The sequence below is a fragment of the Haemorhous mexicanus genome, chromosome 24, assembly GCF_027477595.1.
Source record: "Haemorhous mexicanus isolate bHaeMex1 chromosome 24, bHaeMex1.pri, whole genome shotgun sequence".
NCBI lineage: Eukaryota > Metazoa > Chordata > Aves > Passeriformes > Fringillidae > Haemorhous > Haemorhous mexicanus.
Genome location: NC_082364.1, coordinates 7,637,734 through 7,659,839, shown reverse-complemented (window position 1 = coordinate 7,659,839; position 22,106 = coordinate 7,637,734). Strand labels below are relative to the sequence as shown.

The following is a 22,106-nucleotide window of genomic DNA, read 5'->3' as shown; positions in this document are numbered from 1 at the left end:
GCGTGCTGGCATCCCTCGTGCGCTTGCGCGCGCCTCACGGCAGCCGAGCCACGTGCGATCCACCTACACCGTGTGCGCCCCCTGGCGGCCGAGAGGCGCCTCACGGCCAGGCCGCCGCCAAACCACACCCTCTTGTGGACCACGCCCCCATGCTCCGCCCCGGCCCCGCCCTCCACCAGCTCGGCTCGGCTCGGCTCGGCCCGGTTCGGCTCGGGCGGGGCACGGTTCGCGTGGACTCAGCCGGTCCCGGTGCGGCCCCAGCCCCCTTCCTCTTTCGGGCTCCGCCCCTTCCATTGGCTTCTCCCCGTCCCGATGTTCCGGTCGCTTCGCGCTGGTGGCTCCTGCCCCTTGCCGCGGTCCCCGCGATCTCTGGTGCTGGATGCCGTGCCCTTCAGCTCCCTCCCAGAGAGCTCCTAGGCGCCCCAGCCCTGCCCAGTGCCCCCCAGCCCCGGGGCAGACCCCAGTCCGTCTGTAACGTCCTGCCAGTTCAGAGGCCGTGCAGAAGGGCGAGCCTGGTTCACAAATGCTTTATGACCGGGCAGTCAGCGCCACAACCCCCATCCAGCAACAGCACAGGGGGGGACAACGCTCCAAAATCACAAAAGGTTTACAAAAGAGGTCCGAGTCTACCACAGTGGGACGTCCTGGCCGCACAGAGCCTCACCATCTCCGTCCCTGGAACGCTATGGCAGCAACGATCAGCATCAGCCTCAAAACCAGCACCTCCCCAAGGCAGAGGGCTCAGGCCCCAGCAGCTCTTTGGCAGCTTTTTACATTTCAGCACTTTGATATTGTTCCAATAAAGTTTGTTTCTAGAAAGTCAACATAAAAAAAAAAAAACGCATTCCCTTGCCTGGACAGGCAATACTCAGGACCACCCAGCTACGCCCAATGCAGGTCCACGACGTCGGTGTGCACAGCCCTTGGCAAGAGGCGTAGCAGGGACCGTGGTCCCCTCAGGAGCTCCTCGCTGCTTGAGATGCTCAGAAGTCCATGCACCTGGTGGATCTGGGATGCACAGCACCACCCTCAGTTCATGAACTGGGTATAGCCCTCTGCCCCGGTGACAATGACGTCCATCCAGATGCGCATGGCCTCAGCTGAGGGTGCCACCATGTAGTAGAGTCGGTCGTGGGTCTTGACACAGAAAGTGAGCGCAGGGTTGGGGCTCTGGAAGGGAGGATGAAATCAGCACTCTGTTCCCCTCTGAGCAGCAGTAATCCCCTCCTGGTCTCCCCACAAAGCCCAGCACTGGGGGCTGGGGTCCTGCCCAGGAGTGCCCTTGGTGCCCTGAGGCTGGCACCATCGGGGGCAACGGACCATTCCAAGAGCATCCCTGGCACACACTGCCCTGCTAGCCCCGACCAGTGTGACAGAGGACAGGAGAATGGGGACAGCCACAGGGGCTGCCAGCAGACACTGCAGCAGGGGCAGTGCCCAGCTCTCACCTTGGCAGCACTGCGGAGGTGGTCATAGTAAACCTCTTCAATGGCTTGGAAGTAGATAACACCCTTCAGCTTTGTCTCATGTTTATCTGCCCAAGAGAGGGAACTGTTGTGGACTGTGGGTGACACCATGGGGAGGGGGCGCAAGGCGGCACTGGGACTCACCCACGTAGTAGGAGAGGGTGCGCTTCATGCGGTCAAAGACAAACCAGCGCTTCTTCCAAGATTTGATCTTCCCGCCCATCTTGACCAGGTAGCCCTTGCACATCTTCTCTGTCAGGATGATGTGGTAGCAGGTGTCAATGTTGTGGCCTGAGGACTCGATGTGCAGCCGCAGGTTGAAATCCTCCTTGCGGATGGGGAGGTACCGTGTCAGGGGACGAGCCTGGAAAAGCAATACAGCCCTGCAAAGGCCACTGACAGTGACAAGAGCTACGTCCCTCCGCTGCGAGCCGGGACAGCAGCAGCAAGCTGGGCGTGCCTCACTGTCCAGGCTGAGAGAGGGGGATGGCAGCCTGCCTCACACCTGTGAGAAGTGCTTCTCCCGCAGTTTGACCTCCTTCTCCACCAGCTTCTGCCGCCGCACGGTCTCATCCTGCAGCCGGCGTTCCAGCTGCTCCCGCCGCCAGCGCTCCTCCTCCAGCGCCTGTTGGCGCAGCTCCATTTCCCGCTCCTGCCAGCACGCACAGGCACTCAGCCCCAAGGACTGGAGACCTGCTTGCAATCTAGCTATGGTACTGGTGCCCCCACTCACCCGGGACTCCATCAACCGCGACTTCTCCTCGTGTGCCTCCTTCAGCATCTTCTCCATCTCCTCAATCTTCCCTGTCTCCATCCCGCTGGCACTGCAAAACAGCCACAGCTGCTGCTCCAGCAGGAAGGACCTTGAGCCAGCAGCACACCAGCAGAGCAGGCTGTTCCCTGGCCATAAGAGCTGGCCCCAGAACTACCTGGAGATGTTGTCAGGTGAGCATGCAGAGTTGTTGCCAAGGGAGATGCTGGTGTCCATGCTGTCTGAGCTCTCCAGGCTGAGCGTGTCATATGCATGGTCCAGCTCCTCAGCCCGGGGCCCGGCACCATGGGGACGGCTGTGGTGGAGGATGGAGTGGTGCACAAGCCGGGGAAAGGCAGTGGGGAAGGGGGGCTGCCCATGCAGGGCTTCCCACTGGGACTGCGCCTCAGCAGCCGCTTTCTGCTTCAGCTCTGCAAGCCGCCGCTTCTGCTCCTCAATCACCTGCCGACCTGTGCCACGGCAAGATGACAACGTCAAATTAAACATGCCACATTCAGAGCCACATCATGGTGGGTGAGGGGGTGGCACAGGCAGAAGACACTACAGGCACAGCTGGAACCATGAAGGCATAGTAGGGGCAGAGGTGGGAGCTGCTGTCACAACTCTCTGGCAAGCACTGCAACCTGTCTGGGCAGGAGCAGGGGGCACAAGCGCCAGGCTGGTAAGGAACAAGCAGGGCAAAGCATTAGCAGGCTAGGGATGCACAGCCTTGTCTCTAAGCAGATGCTGAGATGCACCTGGGGTCCTGGACTGGTCATGCCCCTCTTATGTATGGCAGAAGGTGCCAGCAAACAGCCATGCTGCTGCCTCTGGGCTGCTCTAGGCAGTCCAAGTCACCCCACGTCTCTACCTGGTAGATTGCCTGTCTGCAAGGACTCTGCTGGGAGCAGCTTGGCTGGAGATGGGCCGTCAGGTGGAGGGGTCAGGAGGAAAGAGAGGGGGGGAAAAGCAAGAGACTGTGAGAGAGGCACCGCATCCTGCTGGAGCACTGCTGCTGTCACCACCCTCGGCCAGGCTCCCTTCCCCATTGACCAAGTGGCAGCAGGGAGAGCATCTCCCAAAGTCCCACCACCCCACAGAGCCAGGACACAGAGCCAGAGCTCACCCTTCTGCTGCAGGGCCAGCTGGCGCTTGGTCTCGATGTCCTGCAGCGTGGCCACCAGGTTGCGGGACAGGCTGCCCGCCGGGCTTGGGGGGCCCTGAGCAGGACAGCAGGTGGTCAGCTGCAAGGATGGGGATGGGGGCTGGCACCAGGCAGGTTTGAGCCATGGCCAGGGTGCCTGGGTCCCCTGGCAGCCATACCTTGGGGGAGGGGCTGCGCTCCAGCACAGAGAGGTTGAGCTGCGAGGACGAAGGGGTCCCACTCTTCATCCGAGGGGTGAGGACACCAGCACCACCCTCTGTTTTTGCACGATAGACCTGAGCACAGAGACACAGAATGAGAGACATGGGGGAACCGCAAAAGTCCCCCGGACAGACGGCTCCCCAGATCCTGCTCTGTGTCGGTGCCATCCTGGCAAAGGGATGCAGCCCAAGAGGAGGCAGAGACTGCCCACCCTAAGCCACAGGTCTGCTCTGCCTTTGCCTGCTGTGGCAACCAGAGCCCTGGCAGCACTCAGGGTACAGGGTCCACAGGAACATCCCCACACTGCCCCACTTTGGCCATGACCAGCGGCCCCAAAGCCTGAGCCTCGGCAGCAGAGAGCCAGGATTACCTGCAGAGCCTTGTGAGAGGAGTGAGCCTTAGCTGGAAGTGGAGGAGGGGAAGAAGAAGGAGAGACAGAGGAAGAGGAGGTCTCAAAGCCAGCCATAACCTCCTGGTACCACTTCTCTAAATCAAGAGCCGGGAGACACACAGGGCCTCCCAACAGCTGCTGCTCCATCTGGAGAGAGAGACTGCATGAGAAAGGATGAAGGAGAAATGCAGCAAGAGGGACAGATGCACAGGGAAGAGGTTGAAGCATTCCTGCCTATGCCTGCACCACTCCCCCATAACTTAACATGCAGACCCCTGGGGATCCTGTGCACTCCCTGGCTAAGTCCCAGCAGCTGTAGGAGCTGTTTGCTGTTTAAGAGAATGTGAAAACTGATCAAACACAAAGACCCCTGCCCTGGGGGCAGTGGAGCAGCAGGCAGGACAGCCAAGGGTGTGTGGAGTGTCAAGAGCCCGAGCTGCTGCTCAGCTCCATCTGCAGCTCACCCCTTCCCGTGCATCTCCATCACCTCCCAGGGAGAGTACAAGGGGCCAAAGGGAGGGAAACAGGGCACCAACCTCTGCAGAGACGAAGGGAGAAGGGAGAGATGGAAGAGGAGGAAGAGGAGGAGCACAGCCTGAGGATGAAGGAGCCAGAGGGGTACAGCCCAGCAGGGAAGCAGCAGTGGTGTGGAGGCTGCCCAGGATACCCGAGAGCTGCTCAACAGTCACATACTGGGCAGAGAAGCAGATTGAACCAGGTTAAGAGCTAGGGCAAGCAGGCACAGAGGAATGAGCAGGCAGCTCCAATCCCCACAGGAAGGTTCATTGTCCTGGGAGGAAAAGCAGTCGGTGCAGCAGCCACCCTGCTGCTGGGCACTGGGTCAGGCCTGCTCTGCATCCTCCTCGCTCGAGACAAGTAGCCAGGACTGCACCCAACAAACAAAGGGCTGCCCCTCCCACTGCTGGGCACCCACTCTGCTACCGCCCTGCCACTACATCCAGAGCAGGCGAGAAGTGCACCCCAGCAAGGAGACTGGGCAGCTGGAGCCTCTGCTCCCCACTCAGCTGCAGCCAGACAAGTGTCCTGACCCCAGAGAGATGTGGCTCCAAGCCCCAGGGCACACAGGGGGGGCCGCAGCTGCCTCCCTGCCCGGAGGCAACCCAAGGGAGCAAACCCGAGCATGCTCTGGGGCAGGTACCTCGTTGGCTGTGGGAGCTACAGCAAGCAAGAAAGAGCGCTGAGCAGCAGCAGGGGCAGCAGCAGAAGCTTTAGTGTCCAGGCTGGGGCCATGTGCATTACTGCAGAACCTGAAAACGTCAGACAGCCTCATGTACTCCTAGAAATCCACGGCAAGGGAGAAGGAGAAGAGTTAGACCCATGTGCTGGCATCATGGCACTGACTGCATAGTGGGAGCAAACCTCCCTGTGCATTCCTGCCCCAACACTGCCTCCCCAGCCCTGTCCTGCTACCCATGGTGTCCCCAGTGTGCAGCACCTTGGGGTGCTCAAGCTGGGCTGGGTATGCTGGCACCCATCTTGCTCCAGCCTTCAGTGCAGTTTTGCTGAGTGCCTACAAGGAGCAGGGATGACTCAGGGTCTTCCATGGTCACTGGCCACACGTCCTCCCTAGTGCAGCAGCACGGGGTGAGGAACCTCAAGCTGTGCTGAGCCAGCTTAAAATCCATTTCCTCATCCTTTCTGAACCAAACGTGCTAAAGCTGGGGACCTGCTCTTGTTTTGGGAAAGCCATGCTAGCAGGACCCTACAGGATACTGTCAGGAAGTGCCCAGCCAGATGGCAAGCAGTGAGCAAGGGGGAAACCACTGCACCAGGATTAAATTGGGGGCAGCAGCAGGAACTGGGACGCCCGGCGGGCTCAGGAGAGCGCCTGGAATCAGGAACTGAATGTTAATGAGCACAGCTGCTGGAGATCTGTATGATAAATGCTCCAGCCATGCTGCTGTGGGGCTGCCCTGCTGCCTGGGGGTTACATCAGTCCACAAAAGGGGTCTCGGCCAAGGAGGGGAAAGTGAGCAAGCGCATGCAGCTAGTCCCTCTAGTTAGTTACCTCTTGTGCCTTGGGGTAGGAGTAGGTGGCAGGAGAAGCTAAGGAGGCAGCTGCTGCTGGCAGGGGACTCAGGGGCTTAGTTCCCTCCAACAGCTCATAAGGTTCTGAGATGTGGAGGGTCTCCTGTTGAAGGGTAAAGGTCACATAGGCAGGGTGGGCAGAGACAGCAAGGTGGCAGCAGCAGGAGTCCCACTGCAGGCCGGCACGAGGGGACTCTGCCATTTTGTGCCTCTTACCAGTAAGGTCAGGCAGTACCACAGCCCCTGAGGGCATCATGGTTCTGGCTCCCCATTCAGAGCCATGAGCAAGGTAATGGGGCAACCCACTCCACCCTAAAAGTCCCCTGGACCAGCACCAAGACATCCCCACGCTTGCTCTCCAGCAATGATAGGACCCTAGGCAATCCTGTCCCATGTGTTGCATTTCCCCTTCCTCCCTCCCAGCCTCTGCAGCCCATGGAGAGACTTGGAGCAGCTGGAAGCACCTGGCCAGAAGGTACTTGGGAACACAGGAACTGCTGCAGAACAAAGCTGGTGGTGCACAAGGCTCATCCTCACTCATGGCTGCAGCTTAGGAGAGCAGCTCTAAGGACCACAGCCTCCTCTACCCACTTACCTCTCGGAGAGCTGAGGACATTTTTGGGAAGCTCCTGCCACCTGTGACAAGCTGGTATCGCCTCTCCAGAGACACGAGCTTCTCCTTCTCCTGCACAGGGGGTGACAGGTCAGAGGCAGCTGATGGCACCCCATGGCCAGTCACCCCCCAGGCTCTCCCTGCCTGCCAGCAACCTGTCAAGAGCTGGCATGATCTTGTCCCCTGCCTCAAGCACCCTCAGGAGCACACAGTCAGGGCATTACCTTCTGCAGGAGCTGCAGGACGCTGCTGCGCTCCCTGGCCAGGCGCTCAGCCTCCTGGGCACTCTGAAGCCGGATCTGGGCAGCCTGGGCATCCAGGGCAGCCACCCGCTCCTGGGGAGCAGGCAGCAGAGATGAGCTGGCTGCTGGTGAGCCTTGGGATGCAGCCTGGCCGTGCCCAACCCAGGGGCACAGCCCAGCCCCACCGGAGCTCCTGCTGCCATGCCCACCTTCCTGCGGGCGATGCTGCGGTGGCACTCAGCCCGGCTCTGCAGCAGCTGCTGGCCTCGTGCCTCGCGCTCCTCTTCCAGGTGGCTCTCTCGCTCCAGCTGCTGGAACTCCAGGTCCTCAAACAGCTTGGCCTCCGTCTCCAGTGCCTCTGCCTCCTTTGAACACACAAGAGCACTGTGAGTGGATCAGACCCACTGGATGGGCACCTCTGCATCCTGCAGGCAGGTCTCCCACAGCAAAGCCTCCTGCCCTGCCTCCACAGCCTACTGGTGCTGGCCAGGAACAAGAGCTGGTGGCCAAGCCTGTCCCCTGTGCCTGGTGTGGGCAGGCAGGCAGTTTTGCTTTCTGTGGGCAGCAGAAACAAGAGATGCTGACAGGAGTGTCTGCAGTCAAAAGAAGGCAATGGAGGCACCCAGAACTGGCCAGGACAGGGCAGTCACCCCCATGAGATGAGCCTGCCACAGCCAGGGGCTTCGCCAGCCCTCGGAGACCAGCTGGCCCTGCTGAACCTGGGCTAAAGCTGTGCCCTGACAGGTAGCAAAACACCAGCATAACCACCAACAGCAACACTGTGTCACCAAGCCTGCAGGTGGCCAAGCCCCAACAGACAAGCGTCATGCTGGACAAACTCCCGTGTATCCTTCCAGCCTTCATGCACCGACGGCGCGTGGCAGCACTCAGCTCAGGCCTGCCAGTGCCACCCTGACAGCCATTGTGCCATGCACCCCACGGGGATGTGTTTCACCCTGCTCCATGAGACGGGCAGCCAGTGACACAGCACTGATGTGGTGGCTCCTGAGCGCTCCCACACACAGACACTGCTCCATCACCCCCCTGCCCACTCTACACCAGACCCTCATCCAGAATGTGAGTGCTGGCTGGAGCAGGCTGTGGCAATGTGGGTTTATCTGAGCAGGCACTAGCCATGGGCTGGGGAAAGTCAACCACTTCCAGAAAATACCAGGTAACAGGAAAAAATGCTGAGGACTAGCAGTAACATGTATCAACATCACTGTGTAAATAAACATTCTCAGGAAATAGCTGAAGGCAGCCAGATGAGGATGCAGCAGCCCCCGAGGCTCCCCAGCCTGCCCTCCTTTGCAGGGCAGGGTCCATGCTCGTGCCCTGCCCGGTCCCGAGGAGCTCTGCCGAGCCGGTCCCGAGGAGCTCTGCCGAGCCGGTCCCGCGCCCCGGGCGAGTGGCAAGCTTACCAGGACGGTGGTGCCCGGTGCCAGCCGCCTCCAGCCCGGGCGCGACGCTCCCAGTGCAGCCCGGCTGGCAGGGAAGAGCTGGCCTAAGCTGGAGCGGAGGGAGGTGGGCCATGGTCCGGGAGGGGTGGGGGGAGACACTGACCCTTCGCATCTGCTCCTGCAATTGCTCCCGCATTGACTCGGGGCACTTAGCAAGGTGGCTCTTCGACTCATGGTAAAGCGCCTGGAGTTGCTCTAGCTCCTTCCTTTCAGCATCAACCTTTGCCCTTTCCTGAATCAGGGGAGAACAAGACAAAACAAAAAAAAAGGAAAAGGAAAAAAAAAAGAAAGAAGACACACTTCTCAAATGGGCGCCATGCAGAAGCTGTGAGTTAGAGAGGGGCTCAGCTGGAGAGAGAGGGGGCTCAGGAGAAGGAGCATCATGGCAGCTACAGGGGGATCCAGAGATCAAGGGACACAGGAGCTGGCCAAGCAGCGTTAGAGGAGCTACAGCCAACCCTTGACCTCAGCTTCGTGTTTCCAAGAACAAACTTGCAAGCCGACAAAAAGATCAATGCTCATCGTAGTATGGTTCAAGTCATCCCAATCCTGCACACGGCTGCACCACAATAACCACTAACTGGCTTTGTTAACTGCTACCAGTTAGGAACTGCAGGTCCTGAATGCAGCCTGAGGTCATGGACCACCCTCATCCATTAGAAGGAGAGGGCGGCACCGGGCAGCAGTGAAAACAGGAGGCTGTGGTCCAGCAAGAGATGCTCACGCTATGAAGAGTCAGCAGCAGAGTAGACACTGACTCCTGGGCTGGGATGAGGGGCCTGCCCACAGGAGCAGTAAAATAGGGCCAGCAACATGGGACTGGCATAGGGGAACCACCCACAGGTTTGGCAGTACCATATGGGGGCTTGGCATTAAGAAATGCTTGCTGCAAGGAACCCTGTGCTCCACACAGAGATGGGACCTCATGAAAAGGGCTATGAGGGGACATGCTGGCAGGGAGGCAAGGCTGGTACAGGCAGATGCCCCAGGAGAGGAGCTGTGGATTGCCTGGGGGCTCCTGGACATGCAGAGATGTCAGAGGTGATGGCAGAGTTCAGAGCAGGCACTGTTAGTGTGAATAGTGCAGATGGGTTAGGAAAGTGGGTGGTTAGGTCAGCAGAGAGGTTGGGAGAGGGCTTCCCCTGCGCTCCTCTCCTGCCTCTGCATGAGGCTGTCCCTGGCTACAGAAGATACCTACAAAGGGCTGGAAGACCAAAACCAGAACAAAATCCCCAAATGCTGTAGGAGCACCACTGGGAGGCACGACTCTGCCAGGCCACAGGCATCCCAATAGCCCTGGCACCCACAGCCATGGGGCAGGCCAGACCCCAAGGGACACTGATGCCACATGAAGGTGGCACAGAGCTGCTGGTGGGACCTTGGCATAGGCTGCACAGGGACAATGGCTGCAGGCAGCAGGGACCGGATCCCAGCAGCTTTCCTGTCAACAAGGCCATGCCACACTGCCTGCAAGGCTGTGGGACAGCCAGCAACCAGCAGCTGGGACAAACATGCCACATACACAGTGTCATGGGTGCCTTCAGGCAGTAACTGCACCACAGGCAACATAGGGGGAAGGGGGCCAGGACCCTCTCCTAAAGCCACCAAGATAAACACTGCAGTGGTTTCCCAGCCACCGCCAGCAAGCCAAACACTACAGCAACAGCTGCCATCACACATGAAGGTGCAGCAGAGTGAGGTGACTTGCTGCAAGACACAGTTCCCTAGCGAGGACAGGTAATGGGGAGAGCCAAGGCCTCTGCTTCGGCACTGCCCACCACAGGCAGCAGCCATCTGGAAAGCCTCACACCTCAGTCTCCCTGCCAGAGCAACAGGCAGCGGTTGAAATGCTTCCTGAGCATTGGCTGTGCTCTCCTCCAGCACAGGTGTTTGACCAAGCGCAGGCAGACAGACAGATCCCCACAAAATGCAGACCACAGGGGCTGCTCCCCAAAGCCTCTGCGGAGCCCAGGGTCTGGAGAATGTGTCCGCAGGGGAATGCTGCAGCATGAGGCATTGCAGCACGGGCTGTGAGTGCCAGGGAGGGGATGGCACAGCTGGTGACAGTGGGAACCTGTGACTGGGCTCACCTTGTCCCACTCCTTGCGGATGCTGGCATCCAGGCTGGAGAGCTTCTCCTGCAGCTGCTGCACTGCCTCCTGCTCCTGCCGCAGCCGCACCACCTCTGACTCCCGCTCACCCTGCAGCAGCGCCCGCTCCATCTCTGCCTGGATAGACAAAGCAATGTCAGGATTGCTGCTCCAGCTAGATCTAGCTCATACCCTTAGTATTTAGTGCTGACTGGCGAGGGCAGCAAGCAGCAGGGGACCAGCACTGTCCCCTGCCCTCTCACCTCTCGCGATGTCTCCTGCAGCTGCTGCTCCAGCTCCTTGACACGACCCTTCAGCTGGTCCAGGCGTCCGAGGACACCGGCACGCTCCTCCTCCAGCCGCTGCGCCTCCTTGGCCCGGGGGCCTGTCAGCTTCTCGTGCTGTGGAAGGGGCTGATTGGCATGGCACAGTGCAGCATGGCATGGAACGGAATGGCACAGATATCCCCTTACCTCGTGGTGGGTACTCTCGGTGCTGCTGCACTCCTCCTTCAGGTTCTCCTCATCTGATCTCTCCACGCTCTCCCTCTGCTGCAGCTCTTCCACAGCATGGCCCAGAGTCATGGCACCCCTGGGCACCCACTGACCAGCATCCGTGTCACCAGCTAGGAGCCTGTGCACATCACCTGGCTCAGTGCCGTCTGTCTTGGTGTACTCAGCACAGAGGTTCAGGATGGTCTCCAGGCGCTGCCGCTCCTGTAAGCAAGATGGTCCCCATCCAGCACGTGCTGTGGCAGGAGCAGACAGAACCCTGTGCCAATGGTGGCCACCAAAACACGGCCCCGCACGCTGGGATGGGCAGGCAACGTTACAAAGCACAATGCAGCCAGCCCGACCCCGCAGCAGAGCCGGGCACGGGATGTGCTGGAGCTGGAGACAGACTAATTACAGGCAGCAGTGCCGGCTGCTGAGCGGCTCCGCTATTTCCAGGCGGTGACTCAGGCTGCCTGCGCCAGGCGTGAGTCAGGGCTGAGCAAACACAGCCCTGGCAGCTCGGCCTGCACGACTGGCAGAGACACGGCAAACCTCATCCAGGCAGATGCCAGTTCCATAAAAACTCCATCAGCCCTAAATATAGATGCAATGTCCACAGAGCCACGCCGCCACCACCACCAGCAGATTGGGCCCTAGCAGGGATGGACAAGATGTGGAGAGTTTTGAAAAGGCAGGGGCACCACCATTTTGGCCGGTAACCCTGGGGTCATGCCAGCCCCACCAGCTTCCACAGGCTGCTGTATCCTGGGGGCTTTGTATTCCCAGAGAGCTGCTGAGCACCGATGGCTGCTCCTAGCCATAATCCCCCGGGGTAAGCCAGCAGCCTGGCAGCTGTGGTAAATCCTCAAGAGGCAAAGGCCAGGTTTCAAAGCAGCAAACAACAACAGCTATTTGCAAAGAGGGTGTCCCACACTCAAATGTGTCCCCTCCCAGCCCCAAGGCTCACCAGGCGCTCCATCTCCTGCTCCCGAACCCGCTCCTGCTGCTGCCGCCGATGGTACTCCAGCAATTCGTCCTCGTTGTCACTGATCTCAGTGATGCTGTTCTTGCGCTCCCGTGAGCCTGCTGGCAGCCGTGGGTCCCCCAAAGGCTTCCTGGGGGCGCGGGGGCTCTGCCGGGGCGAGGGCACAGCTGGGGAGCCCAGCCCGTATGCGGGGCTCAGGCAAGTACTGAAACTGGGACGTCGCATGGGGTTCTCTGACAGCACTGGGGGTGAAGGACCCCCAGCACCTTTCGACTCCTCCAGGCCCTTGCGCCTGGCACGGGGACTGCCAGGGACCTCCCTGCCCAGCCGGGGCTGTGGGGAGGGGGTGTCAGGGGCCAGCCGAGGGCTGGCAGCCCGGCGTGACAAGGAGGGACTCAGGGGAGGCAGCTCCCGCATGCTCTCAAGGTTCCTCCGGGCAACCCGTGGGCTCTCGGGGGGCTGCAGCCGGGCCTCTGGGACTGCCCTGCTGGTGGGCTGCCGGCCGGGGGCCAGAGAGTCCCGTGGCTCCCGGAAGGGACTGGGGGGCCGCTCCTGCAGGGCCACCCGTGGCCGTGGCACCACCCTGGGCGTCAGCCGGGGGCTGCCCGCCCGGTGGTCCCCGAGCCTCTCAGCTGACCAGGGCTCACTAGAACCCCCACCAGGCAGAGCGGGGGGTTGGACAGTATGGTTGTAGCTGGAGGAGCGCAGTGGGAGAGGGGGTGGCACAGCTGGGCCTTGCTCTTGGCTGCTGAGTGAGGGGCTGGTGAAGCTACTGCTGCTGGCTGGGGAGGAGAGGGGAGAGAAGTTCTCATAGCTGGAGCCCCCCGAGGCAGCCCCAGGGCTGGGTGGAGGGGACAGGAGGCAGCGCCCACCCCCATTCACCACAGGAGAGAGGGGGGATTGGCTGCAGGCAGGAGGCTTCTGGATGCCAGGGGATGCGGACTCCTCCAGCACCAGTGAGTCCATGATGTCCTGCAGATCCTTCTCAATGGAGCTGACAAGGGAGCTGTGGCTGTGACACCCACGCTCTGACAGCTGGTGGCCACCATTCACCAGGGCCTCAGATTCTGCAGGGAAACAAAGGAGAAAGCATCAGTGTGGTGTGACGCTGCCACAGCCCCTGCCTGGGCTGGGTCCTATGGGGCAGCCTGGCATCATTCTTACACACAGCCTTGCAGAGTCAGAGCTGGGTAGCAGCCCCTCTCTGCTGCACCCCAACCTGCCTGCACCCTGCTGCCCCCTTTCCCACTCCAGCCGGGACAGGGAGGAGGCTGGAATCCTGCTAGCCCCATCACCCAGGAGACAGAAACCTGAGAGGACAGCCACCCTCCCTGCGTTGCAGCTCCCTGCTCCACTCCCTGGGGAGCAGCTGCCCTCAACCCCCACTGGCACCCACCATTTGCCCCCTGCACACTCTGGCTTCCCAGCAAGGGGTCAGAGATGCAATAGCCAAAAGCTGCTGACCTGCAGCACGTCCGGGATCACCACCAGGTCGCCCACGGCCTCCCCACACCCCGGCCAGGGTGCCCCTGTCTGAGTTGCCCCGTGCTCCCTGCGCAGCACCGATGTGCCTGTCACTCAGGGGACTAGCAAATGGCAGCAGGCATGGAGCCCAGCCAGGACAGCATGCCACCCAGGCTGCGTCACCCCCGGCACCCAGCAGCTTCCCCACGGCAGCTGGCACTGCCTTCATGCCTGGAAAGATGTGCCACAGCCCTGTCAGTGTGATCCCACCCAGGTCTGCGCGGCAGAGAGCGAGCACTCGGGGCCCACACGGGATGCTGCATGGTTGCATGATGCTCCTCGGCCACAGCACCTCCCCGTGTCCCTCCTCCCGTCCCCCAGCTGCAGGCATGCTGCCTTCCCAACACACACGTGGCATGGGAAGGCAGCCAAGCTCCTCTCCCTGTGCCAGGGTGTGCTGGCTGGGGCAGGGATAAGGGCTACCAGCCCAGGGATCAGTGCTGGAGATTTGGACATCCCCGGGAACCAGGCACGGTACTGGCACGTGGCCTACTGCCCCACGGACAGGCAGACACAGCAAGATAAGCTCATGAGATGAGCTTATGGCCTTCACAGAAGAATGGCCTTCACAGCCCCAGCACAGCCACTCCAGCACATAAACACCCGCCTCCAAGCAATGGGGGGGCTCCGACGGGCGATGGCTCTGCCATGGCCAGGCTGGGCAGAAGTGAAAGCCATGCCTCAGTGCCCCCACAGTCAACCTCTTTGAGGGGATATTAATCATTAGCAAATACCAGCGCAGCTGCCATACCATGCTGAGCTGATGGATGGCACAGCACAGCTGGGTGTGAGCCCGAGTGCAATAGGACAGGGCTGGGAGAGTATTGGGCACTGGGAAGGCTGATGGGTCAGGGAGCACTTCAGCATCTATCTGCCCTGCCCAGGACAAGGTGGGGGGGGTCACCTACTGGCTGGTAGCCCATAGAGAGCTGATGGGTTTCTGCCCCCTGCAGGGATCATGCTCTTAATCCACTTGGCCTCAGCAGGGTGGTTGAAGCGGAGGAAGGTGGTCTGGCCCAGGCAGATGGTGCACCCTAGGGAGAGAGGAGAGAGGGTTCAGCTGCTAGCGGGCAATATCAGAGTAGCTCCGGAGAGTGCAGGGAGGCAGTCAGGCATTGCTCGCCCCAAGACGCGCCCTCGGGCAGGGAGCGGGCTCCTGCTGTCAGCACAGGCTTAGGGGAGGCTGAAATCCAGGTCACTACAGCAGCTGCCGGCAGCGCATCCCAGGCGCAGGCACAGCTGGGGTCCCCGCCGGGGGCCGCGGGGGAGTTGGCAGCACTCCAGGGCTTGCGTGGCTGCCAGCTGCAGACAAGACAGCTCCTGTTCCTGCTTGCAAAGTGTCTCTTCTTGGCCCAAAGCAGCAGCCCTCTTGGGGCAAGGCTGCCGAGCAGCCCCGAGGAGGAAGGCACCGGAGGAAGGGAAGGGGAGCAGAGCCGTGGGCGCTCGCTTTGCGTTCACCTGCTGCCCGCGGTGCTGGGGAGGCATGTGCTGGCAGCGGGGAGCATCAGGCGCTAGGAGGCGGGTTGCTGCCGACACACCCCACTTTGAAGCGCCTGCCAGGGCTCTGGGGAGAGGCTCGCTCCATATCAACAGCCGCTGCTGAAAATCCCTCGCTGGAGGGGACGTGTTTTTTTGGAGCACCCGTCAGCCCAGCTCGCAGCAAGAAGCACTACAGACTAACTGCTGTCGCCGTCGCGGGAGCCTGGTTCCCTGACTGAGCGCCAGGGCGGGACGGAGTCCTGCTCACCCCGAACCAACGAGGGCATCCCGCCTGTCAGGGAGCAGTGCCGACGCCCAGCCTGGCAGCGGCTGTCGCGGAGAGATACATCATTGCCCTGTGCCTTCTTCCTTCCCCACGTGCTGGCACCAGTGGAGCCACAGGTCGCCCCGGCAAAGCGAATAATCACCAAACGGCACCACGAGCGTCGGCCTGACAGCCCCGCAGTTCATTCCGCTGGGGCCCTGCACAGATGCTGTCCCTGCTCTGTCATGTCCCTGCCTGCCCCCGGGGACAGGAGGATGGGCGGCTCCGCTGAGCCCTGCCCGCACCCCGCAGCCTACCATGTCCCTCGTTGCCTGCTGTGGCACCGGCGAGACCCGGCAGCGCCGGAGCCTTCTCGGCGGCCACGTGGCTCCCATTGTCCCCCCGCGGGCCGCCCGCGGCAGCGCCCACGCGGGTGGGTCCCCCCTTCCCGGAGCGACGGGGCAGGCGCGGGGGGGCCGCAGCGCCACCGCCTGCGGGGCATCCTGGCTCCGTGACCCTCGGAGGAACGGGAGCGAACCCCGCCCGGCGCGGACACGCGTGGTCCGCAGCTCCGCACTCACCTCGACACCGCCACCGCCGCCGCCGCCGCCGCCCGGGCAGCGCCGCACCGCCCCCGGGGAGGGGCGGGGGGCCGGGCCTCGCCCGCCCCGCCCGAGGGTCCTCCCCGGGAAGCGAGACGGGAGCTGTGCAGGGGCTGGGATGGCGTGGGAAGGGCCTGAGGCTTTGTCCACGCTCCTTGGGAGCGGCCCTTGGGGGCCGGCCGGGTCCAAGCCCTGTAGCCACGCAGGCAGACCAGCAGTGTCCCGGCAGCCATCCGTCGGGAGGACACCCAAGGTGTTTTCCTCGGTCATCTCCCTTCCCAAAGTTGGCTCAGCATCTCCGCTGTTCTTCACAGCCCACCCGGGTCTCTCCCTTCCCACCTCACTTGACACACGCAGCAAAGCCAACTCCCAAACTGTGCCAGGACCTGGCAGGTTCCCACCGCAGAGCATAGAGACCAGGATGCTAGCTGGGATATGCAGTTACTGGATGGCTCCTCAAACACCCCAATACTCAACGGCACAACCACACAGGAAAAGGCTCCAGTGACCCACAGCTCCTACCTTGGGTGAGGTGCATGGGCCGCTGCAGTGGCACGCTGTCGATGGCACAGGCATTGCCACAGGGGTGCAGGGTGAGTGTCCCTCGCACATTCTCGATGTAGCAGTGCTGGGGCGCCAGCCCGGGGCCCTGCAGGACGATGTCTGTCCCAGCTGTGCCAATGGTAGTCCTCCCTGCCAGCAGAGAGGGTATCTCAGTCACCAGAGTGGTCTCTGTCACCAGCATGCCTATGGAGACCCCCTGGCACTCACCTTCCTCCAGGGGCAGGAGTGTGACAGCAGTGCTGAGCCGACCGCTGCCCAGGCTCACCAAATGTGGCTTCTCTGTCTGCACTTTCAGCCCCTTGCCCGTGTCAATCAGGTCCAGGGGGCTGTTCTGTAGGAGGAGAGGGAGGGATGCTTGCAGCTCCCGCAGCTGCAGCCCAGTCCTCTGCACTGCCCCCCTGGCAGAGCTGCTCCAAAATGGCCACACAGCCAGGATCAACGCCCAGACACAGCCACATGCCAGCAGGACTGTCCAGCAGCAAGACGCAGGAGAGGAGGGCTCTCCTGCCTGTGCTACCTATCCCGGGAAGCTCAGGTGAGCTGAAGGGAGCTGGAGATCCATGGGGCTTGGGCTGCATCTAAGAGGATCCCAGTTGCCAGCCGTTTAGCTCAATGGGCTTTGCTGAGGATCCCATAATAGGATTTGCTGAGACTGGGGAGAGACTGGAGGGCAGTGCCAGTGGTGGGGCTGGCTGCAGAGGGGACTCCCAGCCAGATTCCCCTGTTCCCACAGAGCAGAGGTCCTGTGATCCTCCTGTGTGCTCACCTGGATGACAGTCTGGACTCTGTGGGTTGGGCTGGTGGGGGTCCTGCCAGATGCCTCCATGGTGCCTTCCTGGAGGCGTCGGATGGTACCAGACACAGGCTGCCAGAAGAAACAGAACAGCAGAACGAGTGACCACACTGGGCATGGCCTTGATGTATTTTTCCTGCACATCCCGGGCAGCAGCCTGAGCACGAACCCTACCCATTCCAAACCAGCATTTGCCATCCTGAGCTCCTGTCTTCATCATGTCAGCAGCTGCCTGAAGCCAGTGAACATCCCTGCCTGCCAAGGCAGGCACCCTACCTAGGCACACATCCCCATCCACCCGGGGAGACCCATGCATGTGCCAGGCGTCAGGACAAGGCACAGTCTGGGAAGGAAAACTACACATGCATTCAGTTTTGGAGGCATGGTGTTGGAAATGCATGCTTTAAATGCCAAGAGCTGTGGGCAGCCAGACCCCAATGGCTGTCATTGGAAAAGCACACACAAGCACGAGTTCTGGCTGTCCCCAGCAACACCTGCCTGCCCTGTGTGGCACACCTGGGCACCCCTGTCCATGACACCAGTGCCCAGCTCTGGTACCCAGGCACATGCCTCTGCTCCCACACAGTCCAGTAGCAGCTCATAGTGCACATGCCGAGTGTTTCATACCCTTGCCCATGTGGCCGACAGGCCTGTGGCCAGCAGGCAGGGCCACCGCCCATGGAACGGCCATGCTGCCACACATTCTCTGCGTGAGTGGGAGGCAACTCGAGCAGGAACAATTTCCGTCACTCGGCACTCACGCCATGTCGGGATTCTCCGAGGACCTAAATTTACCGTCTGCTGCTCCCTACGTCCCTCCCTTCCGCCCTGGACTAGCTGACTGGGGCTTAACCCTTCCCGGGCAGTGCAGATGGGAAGTGCTCCATCCCCGTTAGGAGACGCCGGTCCCGGGGCCGCCAGGAGGAGCCCCGGGCTCGGCTCTCGCCAGCATCGCCGACTGTCCAGCCAGCCCCTGGAGGGACCCCCCCTACCCCGCTCGTCCAGCACTAGGCTCAGCTGCGGGGGCGAGTGAACGGCTATTACACACTGTGGAAAAAATGAAACGCTGGAAAACACCAAGCGTGGGATCCAGGACCTGGATGAAACCCGGGCGCCTCCTGCAACAGCAGGACTGGCCCCACAGCAAGGGCTCCGTGGGGACTACAGCCACAGCGCGTGGGATGGGGACAGCTCAGCCGGGGCAAGGGGAGGCCTAGAGATAAGGAACCCCCCAGAGCAGTTGACGAGTGCTTGCCGGCTGCCCAGGCAGGATCCCTGCTCTCCCTTACCTGCCAGCTGGTCCTGGTGCCGAGCGAGACCCTCCGCGGCAGGGTGCCCATGTTCCCCGGGCACTGCGGTGCCGCACTTCCCAGCATCTGGAGACCCCGCGGCCCAGCCGAGCCCCTGCCCCTCACACCTACGTCCCGTCACTATTTTCAGGAAGGAGGAAAAGCCGGGAGGGGCCAGGCTGCCGCAGAGGAAGGGAGCGGGGCCAGGGTGGGATCTTGTGCCGGTGTTAACTCCTTCCCAGCATGGTTGTACTGGTGAGACCGGGTGAGAACCATGGAGGACCCCCATCCCGGCCACCTGGGGGATGGTCTCCGATTCTGCTGCCTGCTGCCCAAACTCTCCACCCAACACCCCCCACTCCACAAGCAGCCCTGCCCGCCCATGAGCTGGAGGGTGACCCTGGCATCCCATCGCTTCCCAACGTCCCCAGTCCCGCAACACTGCCGTCCAACAGAGCCCCTCACCTGTCTCGTCAGCACCCAGGAACGCCTGCGCCAGCCCAGCCCGTCCTGCTGGGGATGCAGCCCCTCTCCAGCCGGCTCCGCTGCAGGAATGCGGGGCGGGAGCGCGGCCGCCCCAGCCGGCGCCCCACTGCTAGGACGGACAAGGCGGCCTTTCTTCTCCCGCCGCCGCCTGCAGAACGCGCCGCTTGTTCCCGCCGTGGGAAGCGGTGAAGGCAGCAAATGCCAAGGGGTCGGGCTCGGTTACCGCCGAACAGCCCACGGTCCTCATGCACCCCGCGCAGGGCTGCCTACTCAGCCCCGGCCTCCTGGAAGACAAAAGCCCCTTTCTTCACCTGGCACGGCCAAATGCCTCACCTGGGAGGATGCCCAGCCTCACCGATGCAGGGGCCCTACTAATGCAGAGCCAGCTGTGCACAGACGTGCGCTGCCCCAGCGTGCTCCCGCCTGCATCCCGCTGCCCACAGGCTGCAATCTGCCTGCCTGCCCCAAGCCCACGTGGGCAGGGGTGTTCTGAGGGTCCACTCCTGTCTGACCTGCTGTTGCCCACCCAGACCCAAACTGGGCACAGCACATCCTGACTCACCCCACATCAGGTACCAGCAGGCCCCAGAGCTGCACTGTGTGCCACAGCCAGGGCAGGGGCATCCAGACTGTGCTCACAAAGGAGCACAGACTGGCAGGCCATACCATGCAGTATCAGCCATGCTGGGATGAAGCAACAGCATGGCAGAGACAGGCGCATGGCATCCCCTTGCACGGCCTCTCATCCCCACTTGTGGCTGGCTGGATGAGTCATGAAGGAAGCCTGAGTGACCGAGCTAAGAGCTAACGGGTGCTCACAGCGGAGCATCACAGCCTCCAGCCAACTTGGCTGCCTGCTTGCTCCCCATCTGCTAATGCACTCAGGGTGCACTCACCCCTTCCCACACCCTGTGCCCTAGTAAACAACTGTCCCTTCCGCTGGGAAGGGGGAGCCTGTCTCCTGCACAAAGCCAGAGGCGAGTGAGGAGCCTGTTCCTGGCCTCTGCCTCCCGGTCTGAGACTGACAACTGAGTGGGGGGGACCCAGCCAGCCCCATCCCACCCAGGCGAGGGGGGAGGGAGGGGGCTGCATTGCCGTTGCTGGGACAACGCCATGATCCTGGCAATAACACCACCATAAATCAGCCACCAGACAGCCCCGGCGGGAGCTGAGGAATCCTGGCCACACCCGCTGATTTCATCGCTCTGGAGAAGCGCTCTTGCCCCACGGCAGCACAGCTGTGTTCCGGCGCAGGCCCTGCCGGCATCACGCCTCAGCTCTCCACAGACTGGTAGATGCTCACCATGTGCTCAGGTTAGGGAGGGCGTGCAGCCCCGCCTACTGCTGCCAGCACTCCCCGAGGCCAGCCAGCTCCAAGGGCCGGTGAGGCATGCACAGACCCGACCACTGCTGCAGGTCAAGCACTGACCCCAGCATCAGCACGTGCCTCCTGACATTACAGCACAGACACAAGCTCCAGACCCCTCACAAGACTGCACAGTGGAGAGCCGCTCCTCAAAATGCTCTTGTATCAAAATGACAATTTCTCACCTGCAGGCCAGAGGTTCAGCTCTGCGAGGAACATCTGCTACTCCCACTGACGTCTTGGGGACCATGACACGGGATGGGTTTGATGGGTCCTGAATCCACCCCTGGCACAAACCCATCATCCAGCCCTTTGTTAGCTGGTAAAGTGGTGGAGTGAACCTCACCTCTCCAAAGCAGGCATTGATCACTTTCCTCTTTCTGGTTGCCAGCAAGGATCCCTTGCCATGCAGTACTGTGGTTCCATCCCCCTGCGTGGTGCCCTGCCCCTGGTGCCCTACACATACCTGTCAGGATCCATCCCTGTATGGGCTACCATTTGTTGGCGTCAGTGCTTGGCACCAATCCACAGTGGACGGAAACTGTCACCATTAGTTTGTTATCTTACCGTAAAACTTTCATACCTTCTCTCTGTGAGTTCCCATGGGCAGCTTCTTGAAACACTGACTCCTTTTTTCTTTCTTCTACATGACCGCCTGACCCTTCCTCCTCGCAGCACAGCCAACAAACTCCAGCCTCCTAACCCACTCTTTTATAACACCCATCCATACTGGACACAGCTGTGCCCTGTTAAGGGCAGGGCTGTTCCTACTCTTTGGTAATTAGTACAGCTGCAATTCCCCAGGAGTGAGATTACCTTCAGCATGATCTCTATTCTCCTACAATCCATCCTCCCACATGTACCAATATAAGGTACCACACAGCAAACCCAAATGCACAAGGAATTATCAAAAAGTACCCAGCCATGTTGCCTTGCTACTGCCTGTGGCGCTCAGCCAGGAAACCTGGCTGCAGGTGCTCAGAGAGGGCTGGGGGCTTGCAGGGCAGCTGGAGGACTGGGAGAGACAGTGGTCCTTCAGCACAGCAGCTGGACCTTCTGGGACTGACAGATTCCTCTGGCTTTCTGACAGCAGCTGAAGGGGCTGTGGCAGGAGTGTGGCAGGAAGCTGGAGTAAACAAGGTCCAGCCATGGAGCAGGAAGGATCCAGCCAGACCAGTACTGTTCCCAGGCTCCCCAAGAGGTGTCAGAGACAGCAGTGGTGGCCATGGGCCAAGCACTGTCTCCTCCTGTGACTGCCCATGAGTGTCAGCAGGATTTGGGGAGGGGAGAACCTTGTCTGGCTGCCTTCCAACACTGAGCTGCTCTCCAGGCTCCCACACCAGCAAACCCACCACTGACGTGGACCACTGGAACCAGCTTCCAGCCCACCCACACACCACCAAAACATTGTGCAATTATTGGTTTTATGGCTATATTTTTCCTACTTCCCTGTCTGCAGCTCCTTCCTTGCAGCCCTCCCAAGACACCCCAGGGACCCCCAGCATGTCCCACACCTCGCCCAAACACGGGCCAAAGCAGCCGAGCTTTCTCTTGCCCCCACCACATCCCAAAGCCGCCTCTGAAGCACCAGGGAATCCTCGCATGTTACAGGACATGCTGACCCCAGCCCCACAGGCTCCCCAAGGGCAGCGGTCGCCTGGGGCACAAACTGGGGAAGTGTCCCAACCCCTGCCAGCGGCTGCTCACCTTCACTCCCCTGGTCCGACAGCCCTTCCCGTGCTCCGCCGCCGCTCCACCGTCCGGCACTCTGCCTCGCCGTGTGCCCGCCCCAAGCGGTGGCGGCACGTCCCGCCCCCGCGGGGCCAGGGCT

The 22,106-nt window shown here is 61.4% G+C and overlaps 1 protein-coding gene across 12 annotated transcripts; it reads right to left on the bottom strand.

Annotated features, from left to right (window-relative positions):
• Positions 1–511: 511 nt before the first annotated feature.
• Positions 512–22,070, bottom strand: PHLDB1 (pleckstrin homology like domain family B member 1). 12 transcript variants are annotated; one of them, XM_059867398.1, is made up of 24 exons: positions 21,983–22,070; positions 18,889–19,193; positions 17,108–17,206; positions 16,549–16,672; positions 16,300–16,470; positions 14,340–14,465; positions 11,890–12,974; positions 10,902–11,144; positions 10,692–10,829; positions 10,429–10,566; positions 8,442–8,570; positions 7,088–7,243; positions 6,861–6,971; positions 6,619–6,708; positions 6,004–6,126; positions 3,541–3,657; positions 3,344–3,461; positions 3,089–3,133; positions 2,396–2,687; positions 2,200–2,290; positions 1,972–2,118; positions 1,611–1,830; positions 1,449–1,534; positions 512–1,170 (listed from the first exon to the last, which is right to left on the bottom strand). In XM_059867398.1, the coding sequence occupies exons 3-24, from the start codon at positions 17,165–17,167 to the stop codon at positions 1,030–1,032; spliced, it is 3,951 nt and encodes a 1,316-aa protein (XP_059723381.1). In that variant the 5' UTR covers positions 17,168–17,206; positions 18,889–19,193; positions 21,983–22,070; the 3' UTR covers positions 512–1,029. The 12 variants fall into 12 exon arrangements, with proteins under 12 accessions (XP_059723381.1, XP_059723380.1, XP_059723375.1 ...); XM_059867397.1 differs by lacking the exon at positions 21,983–22,070 and adding an exon at positions 19,472–19,660; XM_059867392.1 differs by lacking the exons at positions 18,889–19,193; positions 21,983–22,070 and adding an exon at positions 18,424–18,579.
• Positions 22,071–22,106: the final 36 nt, after the last annotated feature.

Excerpts from the sequence above, each read along its gene's own strand:
- PHLDB1 (XM_059867392.1), bottom strand. The coding sequence starts at position 18,510 with ATGCTGGGAAGTGCGGCACCGCAGTGCCCGGGGAACATGGGCACCCTG. Across the intron at positions 17,207-18,423 it reads GCACCAGGACCAGCTGGCAG|CCTGTGTCTGGTACCATCCG; the intron begins GTAAGGGAGAGC and ends TTCTTCTGGCAG. Across the intron at positions 6,127-6,618 it reads TGTCCTCAGCTCTCCGAGAG|GAGACCCTCCACATCTCAGA; the intron begins GTAAGTGGGTAG and ends ACCCTTCAACAG.